The sequence below is a fragment of the Chinchilla lanigera genome, unplaced genomic scaffold (genome assembly GCF_000276665.1).
Source record: "Chinchilla lanigera isolate Chin_1 unplaced genomic scaffold, ChiLan1.0 scaffold00032, whole genome shotgun sequence".
Taxonomy (NCBI): domain Eukaryota; kingdom Metazoa; phylum Chordata; class Mammalia; order Rodentia; family Chinchillidae; genus Chinchilla; species Chinchilla lanigera.
The window spans coordinates 23,390,580-23,399,774 of record NW_004955433.1 but is presented as its reverse complement, the minus strand read 5'-3'; the positions used below and the strand labels follow the sequence as shown (position 1 = coordinate 23,399,774).

Below are 9,195 nucleotides of genomic sequence, written 5' to 3'. Positions count from 1 at the left end.
TTTTCAGTACCCAGGATTAAACCCAGGGCCTTCACATTGAGCTACATCCCCAGTAATTTATTTGTTTGCTTGGTTGACTGGTTGGTTATTAGGCTGGGTCTCCATTAAAAACAAAAACACTGCAACAGTCCTTATAACTGAGCTATTCCCCCTACGCACAATGAGACTCACTAGTCAGTGGGGGTAGCTGGAGTGGAGTTTTCAGTTCTACTGAGGTACATCTCAAGACCTTTTGCCCAAAGCTGGCTCTGCATTTACTACTGACACAAATACTAGTTTTACAAGTTGGTTTTAAAAGTTCAGTTAAACAATATGAAACTCCAGCAGGCCTTGGCTCTGACTGTGCAGACCCTCACATCAAAAGCCTTCACTTCCTTTTCCTTTTTCTCAGGCCCCCACACACATGGTTAACAAAAATGAGGGCTTCCTGTGTGCTCAGCAGCCCCCCAAAATTTGTAGAGCATTACCTTCTCTTTTGGGTGGTGTCTCTTTGGGTGGTGTCTTAGACTGAGTCTCTTAGACTTGGCCAGATAAATGGAGTGAAATAAAAGTTGGCCCAATCTAGTGTCCTAAGGGCTAGAAAAATTAGTATCCAAACCAAAGAAAACCAAATTTCATTTTTCTTCTTTTATTTACAAGTTTTAAATATCTCTAACAGAAAATCAGGATCAATTACGAACACTGGTATGCAGTTTAAAACACAAATGCCAGTAATTATTAAAGAACACGGTTAATAATTATTCCAAGAAAATGCTTGATAAGTATTTTCCAGAAGGCAAGTTAGACAGCAGGTGCCCAAGAAGGCAAGGTCAGAGCCCCAGTCAGCTCAGGGGTGGTTATGCAGTAGCCCGAACATGCATTCCCCTTAGGTCACGCACATCGCAGCTTGCGTCACTAGCTCTGACACCAGCCTGGATCTCCAGCTCCAAGGGTACTCAGTGCATTTTGTGCCACAAGAGTCACATTTCAGAGACAAACAAACCATTTTACAATGAGGCTAGGATGGCTCAGTTCCAGGATATTCTGGTTAACATAGGAAGTTAAGGCTTTCCCGAAGCTGTCAAATGAAGACAGGACCGATGGACATGAGTTTAGCCAGACTCATTCTGAACAATTTTTTTTTCTGTTCCACATAGTTATACTCTTCTTTAACAAATTCTCAAGTTGTTTATATTTCATTTATCTTTAAAAGATCCCAACTGGATCATGTCCCAACCAAAATTTACCCCATGTGCCTAATATTAGAGATGTTTTAGGCCACGTATACTGGGGAAAATGCTTATATATTAACATACTTCAAACTTACATTTTAATTATAATAAATTAGATTTTATGTTACAAACATCTCAGAAAGCCGAATCTCAGCAACTTGACAATTTAAAATTAGAATACCATCTAGAATACCAGAGCTGTATTATTTATATATAAAACAGTATCTAAATTTTACCAATATTATCAAAGAGTCTTACCTAAAATCATAAATACATAATCTTAAGCACCAAAGCACACTTACTTCAAAAGTTATATCTACAATATTAAATGGCTGATCTCATTTTAAAAACTCAATTTAAAAAGTCTCAAAATTGAAATCGCTATATAAAAGTAATGATGAATGCTTTGGAAGATCTGACAAAGACCACTAACCTTCTTTGCAATTGCAGTGTCCTGAGCAGTAGCCACGTGCTCCAGGAAAGCCACTGACAAGAAGCAGTTAGGGAAAGACAGCTGGAATTTAACCAGAAAGTGATGTTCTCTGGAGCATTCATGAGAAGAGCTGAGAGTTCATGCAGAAAAAAGGCAGACAACAAACAAGCCTTTCTTCTCTCTCAATATACCAACTAGAAAGCAGGAAAATCTATTAGCAGAGAAAAAAAACAGATGTGCTTGCACACACAGGTGGGAAGACTGTTCTCTTAGCTGCCGCACAGGTTACTGAACTGCGTACATTTATGACCCATGCCAGGCTCCAAGGGTACTCCAGGGTTTAGTTGGCACAAAAAACAGAAGAACAGAAAATGTTGTCAAGTAGAGTCCCTTGGTTTCAGCAGCAAATCTTTATGCTAAACCTTTAAGAGAATGGTAGTAATTCACATTCTGAGCTAAAGTCTAAGAGATCAGAAGGAATAGTAACGATTACAGAATAAATGGACCAGGATTTATTTAAGTACTCAAGAGATTTTGTTTTGTTTTATTTCGTTTTCTTGAGACAGGGTCTTGCTATGCAGCCCACACTGGCCTTGAACTTGAAATCTGCCTTGGCCTTAATCCCAGAGTGCTGGGATTACAGGCCTGTGCCACCACACCCAGCTCCCAAAGAGAAATTTCTTAAATGAAGCCAGGTCACTAAACAGGTAAACTGGAAAATGTACAAAGAAACATCTCCAATATAGACATATCCCAACTCTTGACTGAATTTCATCTGGAACAGATAAAAATAAGGAAGCCAAATGTAGTTACTTGCTTCTTCTTTCCAGTGGATGGTATGAGGGGGTGAGAGCAGAAGATCAACTAAGGTAGTTCAATTATACTGAAGAATTCTGCTTGATTTGGCACAGGAAACTAAATCTGTGGGCTTGGGGATTATATTTGTGCTTCCATTTAGGGACTCATTTCCTGTTGTTCAGATGCCATAGCCGCTCATGAGAAGAGAAAATTCATCCCCCAAAAAGGATCCATGTGGGTTAATTTTTAAGTAAATACAAAGACTCTGCAACCCATGGAAACCATTACAAGCTATGTTTTTATTTTTGCCTCAACTCCTATACTATATATGGTCTAATTCCTGAGGAGTAGCAATGGCAATTTATCACAGTTGCAGGCAGGTGTCCCATCTGATAATTCTCATCCTCTCATCTGTCCCCTGCCTCACAGGATGAGACAGAACCTCAGTTACTGGCTGATCTCCTTAGATCCGTCAAGTTTTTACCTCTCCAGGTTCAGGCTGGATTTTAAGTCCACAAACCACTGAAGGAGCCTGTGCTGCCTAAATGTCCATCATAACCACATGTGATCACACTGTCCTCTTTCCCGCAACCATTTGAAGAAGGAGTAGGTAAAGGACTCAGATACTAGTATTGCATTGTTAGCAGCTTCAGGGTAAGGTTAGACAGGATAGCAGAGGTAGAAAGATTATGTCAGAAGGAAATCATAGAAGAATGTTTGAAAGATATAATCAGAAAGCCTAAAAAAAAATGATGACTAACCCCCCAGCGGCAACAAGAAAGGCCAGGAGTTAAGAATTAGACATAAATTTCTCCCTACTGTGGCTCAAAGTTTTATGGGTGGGACTCAGTGGAGGGGCCAAATGTTGCATAAGTAAATTCGCTGGTCCAGAGACCTAGACCGTCTCACCCTCAGCTGAAAAACAAGTTGTCCCAAACATGTTTAAAGGCCTGTTCGCAAATGTGAGAATTGAGTTTGTTTGGTCTTTGTGATGCTGGGGATCAAACCCAGGATCTTGCACAGGCTAGGAAAGCCCTCTACCACTGAGCTACATGTCCAACCCAAGGATTCCGTTTTTAAATGAATTAAAACAGACCTAGAACACAGTTTTACAGAATGTCTTCACAAGAATATTCACAAAAAAAGTTAAACATGTTGCATAGAAAAGTATCCTGTAGTATTCTTTGTAAACCTAGGCCTTAGTAATTAAAAAAAGCAAAACAAAACTTTATAATCTAGAAGTGCATGACTGTAAATTCAGAATTATCAGATTTGCAGACTTTTGCAGCTGGACCTCAGAAGATCCTGAAGTTCTTTATTCTTAGGATCATGATTAAATTTACCCTTTAAAAGCTCCAGATGACACAGTTCAAGTGTCTTTATAAAGGATTTAGGCTATATGAGCCCAAGCCAATTCTATGGACTTTATATCCTCTGTGCTGCACTAAAAAGTTGACCAGTACACACAAGAACATAAAGTCACTGTTACTGCTTTTAAACCTAAGCTTTTTTGTTTTCTTCTATTAGTGAATTATTCAGCAAGCTATGTCTATCTGCCTGTCCTTTTAACAGGTAGGCTTCAGTAGCTCACTCCTAATCGCCCTTGTAATATGCATCAATTGTCTCTGAGTTAAAATACACTACAGTGACAGTGATATCATCCCTGTACATCCTTGCCAAGTCCTCCGGCAATGTCAGCATTGCTGCCAGCCGCTCTGGTTCCATTTCCCCATATTCGTTGCTTCCAATGGCATGTCTGATCAGATGTGTGGCTGCATTTTGATCAGCTGCATGGAGCCCGCTGGCTTTCCTCTGCAGTAGTAGACTCTGCATAAGTCCCAGATTGGTAGGTCTTTGGGCCAGGTCTGGCTTACGGCGACCTGCCTCAGACAGATATCCCACTACCAGCCTCACAACATCTTCATTCCCTAACATGTCCCACAGCCCATCTGAAGCTAGCACAAGGAATTTATCCTGGGGCCTCAGCCTGTGGTATGTAATCTCAGGCTTGGCAGTTAGGTAGGGTGGAGTATAGTAGTGTGATGGGGTGAACTGGTAAATGTTGAGGGCCTCAGTGTCAAAGCCTCTCTCTAGGACACTACGCTGCAGCTCTTTACTCCACTTCAGCTGGACATCTCCAAAGGCCCTACAGGGCATAAGGACACCCAGCAGCCTGTCATCCATGATGATCGTCCTGTCCTCTGACTCAGGGTGCTCCCTCTTAAGCCGGGAGAGCTCAGCCTCATTCCAGGCATTGTGGTCATGCGTAAGAGGTAGACAAGACCATATGCCATTGTCCTCCTGGACACCAAGGATGGCCCGGCAGTCACCAGCATTTGCCACATGCAAGTGAACTCCACTGACATGAGCCATGCAAGCTGTTGCCCCAGAAAAAGCAACCTGGAGTGACAGATTCCTTGTCACCTCATCTTCCAAGGGAGCCTGGACTTCCAGTGAGATATCAGAATCCAGTCTCTGGAAAGAGTACATCAATGCTTCCTCAATGCTTAGTCCCATTTCCATGTGCAGGTCAAGCAATTCCTGCCAATAGACACGGAGGTGGTCAAGATGCACTGAGGTGACATCCTTGTAAATACTATCCCCTGGGTGCTTAAGCCACTGTAGGATGGGCAACAGAGGCTTCATATTTTCCATCGCTCCCTCCATCTGCTCCAGGGTATGGTGGGACATCAGGGACACTGCCACGTAGTAGAAGAGCCTCTCACTCACTGCTTGTGCACATGCATGACCACCATGTCCATCAAAGATACCAAACATCAGTCCACTGGTCTGCAGGCAGGAGGCTACTCCTCGACGGTCTTCCACTGGGGAATTCGCAGCCAACTGGTTGCTTTCAAACTGTACCACAGAATTTGGGACTCTGTTGTCCAAGTCAAGAATTTTGTGGGCTGATTCACCAGCTCGAAGCACTTCATTGACCTGCTCAGGGCTGAGCTGCAGGTGGAAATCCTCTTCCTCTGTTGGTGTGTGTCTGTAGGCTTTCTGCAGAGTGAAGGCACCACATGGTGAACTGTTTTGTAGGGCAGGTGATGCCCAGGAAAGGAGCCTCCATTTGGATTGATTCCTTTTTGAGACACACCTTGAGTATAAGTGTCTGCCACCTTGTAACGTGGCAATGCAGCTCCTTGCAGAAGTTAAGATCCAGTAGGACACAGTACTTGACATTCTGAAACTATGTCAGCAAGTGGGGATTTGTTAAACCTGAAAATTAAAGAGTTTAAGAAAGCTTCAAAATTTAATTTCTTAAAAATACTGATTTCTGAAACATTTGCTAATATCTGGAACAAAAGTGATATAAACAATTTAGAAAAATTGAGTACACTTAAAATGTAAGTAGCCTTGTTCCTCACTATATCACATAAATACATTCCAGAAATTTTGGAAATCATGTGTATCTACTCTCCTCTTACAGAGCCACTGAGGGCTTCATACTTTCTGTCTAGCTGACCCAGGACCTCTCCAAAGTCTTTTCTCTTATGAGAGCCTACCTCCCAGGTTCACAGTCTCTCAAGCAGACTACAAATATTCACCTGACTCTCCACTAGCCCACAAGCTCTGTGAATTTAGGAACTGTAGTTTCCTTCCCAACAACTCTTCAGTGTCCACTCCTGTACCTGGCAAACAATAGGGCTAAATTGTGTACCTGTCAAACACTGGCCAAATGTGACACTTTTAGATGTCCAGTAGCACACTAAGTGTGACACTAGCTGTCTACCATATGCACTGCTGCACCAGTCTGAACTCCAGCTATGCACTGGTGGGATGGAAATAATACCAGTCTTAGAAGGCTTTGTGAGGATTTAATAAAATATGATCTTTCTGCTAAAAAAAAAAAAGTCATTATATGTATACCCATTCTTTATATATTTTTATATTATACCTACAACTTTGAATCTGGCTTTCCTGTTAACAGCTTTGGGGGGTGATAAATACATTTATAGGATATGTAACATATCATTTTCTGCATAAACGATCGCAATTTACTCATCTGTTCTCTATTGCTGGGGATTTAAAGGTTCTTTCCCCTAACCAGCTCTTTATAAAACACCAAACTGCATGGTCTTGTCCAACAACATTTCCTTGCTTAGATTTTAACCTATGTATTTCCCAAATGAGAAATTTGTAGGTTAAAGAGTGTAGATTCGTATTGCCAAACTGATTTACAAAAGCTTTACAGCTGCTTCCACCATGGCATGAAGGATACAGTTTCCTAGTACCTTCATTATCCTCTCGTAGAAGTTTTCCTTGGACAAAAAAAGAAAGAAAAGTTGTCTTATTATAATTAGCCCCTCTCCGGAACCTGGGAAGAAGGGCGTTTCCCACAAATTTTAATATTTATCAATCCTACCCTTCCCCTAGTCTGTCCGCTGAGATCTCGAGAGCTCCCAGCACCGAGGACGGTCCCCTCCCCTCTCCGCTGAGCTTGGGGCAGGAGAGGTCGGTCAGGGACGCAGAGAGTTTAGACACTGGAGCCCCTAGCGGCGCGACCTCAGCCCGGACCCAAACACAAACAGGTCTGAATTTCAAAACTCTGGACCACAACCTCCTAAATGAGCGCTTGAGCTCCAGGGTCTGCTAAACCCGACTTTCCCCAGACCCCGGGGCAGCCGCGTCACAGCCAGGTGCTACCGGGCCACTGGCTTGGAGTCTCCCAGCCTTAGCTTCCCACGTTGAAAAAGACGGGAATTCCGTAGGGACGCCGAACTCACGGGTGTTCAAAACTAAAGCAACTACTGTGCAGGCTCCCCGGTACTCAGCCGAGTCCTCCGCCAGTCCTCCGCCCACGTGGCGCGTGCGAGCCAGTGGGGTGACAGAGACCGTGGGCCCCTCTTGTCCCGCCCTCTCGCGTCAGCTCATCTCCGCCCCATCACCTGAGCCCCTGCCGCGCGCTAGGGAGGCCAGGCGGAGGAAGTAGCATCCACACCCCCAGCTCGTTTCGTTCCTTACCTTGGACCCTCGCCCTCTTCTCACCAGCTTGCACCGCAGCTAACAGGTCGGACCCTCAGTTTCGCGGCTGCGCACAGCGAAGCAGCTGCCGCCACCAGCGTCTCACTTCCCCCAGCGAGGCCCCTATTGAAGAACAAGCCGCAGAGGAAAGCGCCTTCCCATCACCGCTGATTAGCTTATATGTGGAGGCGGTCCCTTGACCGACTGGGGTATTGACCAATGGATAAAGAAAAAAAGAGGACTCACGAGGCGGGACTGGGCGGAGCCAACAACCCCCTCCACCCGGACCGCCCAGGTTCTGACCGTGAGTGCCTTGCCATCCGACCAGGCAGTCACGTGGCTAATTGACTGCCACACCTTGCACACTCCAAAATGAGCGGCTTCTCTAGTTCCTTACTGTAAATACATTATGGCTGGCTCTCCATTTCTGAAGTCGACAACTCCAGACTCCTCTCCTAAATGCCACACCCTTTGAGGTCCCGTAGGTACCTCAATCATAACATGTCCTGGACTAATTTTCCCGCCAAACCTGCTCTTCTTCCTCCCATTCCCTTAACCGGAATGGCCTCACCATCTGACCAGAGATCCAAATCAAACGACTCGGGGGAGCCGGGTGTACATGCCTGTAATCCCAGCATTCTGGGAAGCTGAAGAAGGAAGACTGCAAATTTGACCACAAATCTGGGCAATTTAGCAATTTAATGAGATCCTTTCTCAAAATTAAAAATAAAAAAGGGGAGCTGGGGATGTAGCACAGTGCAAAGGCCCTGAGTTCAATCCCTAGTACATAGGGAGGAACTTAGGAGTCACCTTGATAACTCCCTCTCCATCACTCTCTTGTCAGCTGTCCAATCCTGTCAACCCAGCCTCCTAAATACTTCCTAAGCCATCCTATTCCTCATCCCTCACCTGACCTCCCTACAGTCAACTTCCATTTGGTCCTAACCAAACTTTCCTCTACTGGGCAGCCAAAGTGAACCTTCAAAAACTCAAGTTCCTGTGCTCCCTTTGACAGCATATAAAGTAAAAATTAAAGTTCCTGCTCTAAAATCTTCACTGGCTCCCGGTCAACCACTGCCTTGAACTCCTGGTTACATTGGCCCATCACTAACAAGTGCCACAATTCATTAGCAATTAGTAGGTCAGTAAAGGCAGAGAACCAGAACATTAGACACTCACTGCATCCCTTCTAAGATACTCCCTTCAGAGACATTGTGAGAATCCAACCATGATTATTTTAATAGAACTCTTCTACCTGTGTAAGTCAAATGAATCCTTCCTTGAAGGCACAGAAAAATAAGACAAGCAGAAAAAGCCCCTCAGAGTCCTGAGAATGTGTTCTTCTGGAAGGAAGACACACTGGCTTATCCTGGGAGCCATGCCAGCTGACTTGTACCCAAGGACACTCCTGCAGTAAAAATGCTTCTGTTAAACCTGCCCTGATGATATTTATTCTGCCACTAGCCCTTCACCCTTTCCGGAAGTTCTAAGTCAGGATTTGAAACATTTCCTTTCCTGGATATTCAGGGGGGCTGTTTCAGACCCACACTAAAAATAACTCTAACCAGATGTGATGCTACAGACTGTAATTCCAGATATTTAGAAGGCTGAAGCAGGAGGACCCTAAGTTTGAGGCCAGTCTGGGCAACCTTCCAAGACCCTGTCTCAAAAAACAAAAATGATTAGGTGTGTACTCAGCAGTGGAGCACTTAACATGCTCAAGGCCCTGGATTCAGTCCCTAGTACCACAAAGATAAAACAAGACAAAATAAACAGCTCTTAATA

General features: G+C 44.1%; 1 protein-coding gene across 4 annotated transcripts; it reads right to left on the bottom strand.

Annotated features, from left to right (window-relative positions):
* Nucleotides 1-3,545: 3,545 nt before the first annotated feature.
* Nucleotides 3,546-7,582, bottom strand: Pdp2 (pyruvate dehyrogenase phosphatase catalytic subunit 2). Of its 4 annotated transcripts, none has more exons than XM_005388479.2 (3): nucleotides 7,411-7,582; nucleotides 6,681-6,707; nucleotides 3,546-5,664 (listed from the first exon to the last, which is right to left on the bottom strand). In XM_005388479.2, exon 3 carries the CDS (start codon nucleotides 5,626-5,628, stop codon nucleotides 4,036-4,038), a length of 1,593 nt encoding a protein of 530 aa, XP_005388536.1. In that variant the 5' UTR covers nucleotides 5,629-5,664; nucleotides 6,681-6,707; nucleotides 7,411-7,582; the 3' UTR covers nucleotides 3,546-4,035. The 4 variants fall into 4 exon arrangements, with proteins under 4 accessions (XP_005388536.1, XP_005388537.1, XP_005388534.1 ...); XM_005388480.2 differs by lacking the exon at nucleotides 7,411-7,582 and adding an exon at nucleotides 7,173-7,238; XM_005388477.2 differs by lacking the exon at nucleotides 6,681-6,707.
* Between the last annotated feature and the right edge of the window lie 1,613 nt (nucleotides 7,583-9,195).

Coding starts and splice junctions, on each gene's coding strand:
- Pdp2 (XM_005388479.2), bottom strand. CDS start 5,628: ATGTCAAGTACTGTGTCCTACTGGATCTTAACTTCTGCAAGGAGCTGC.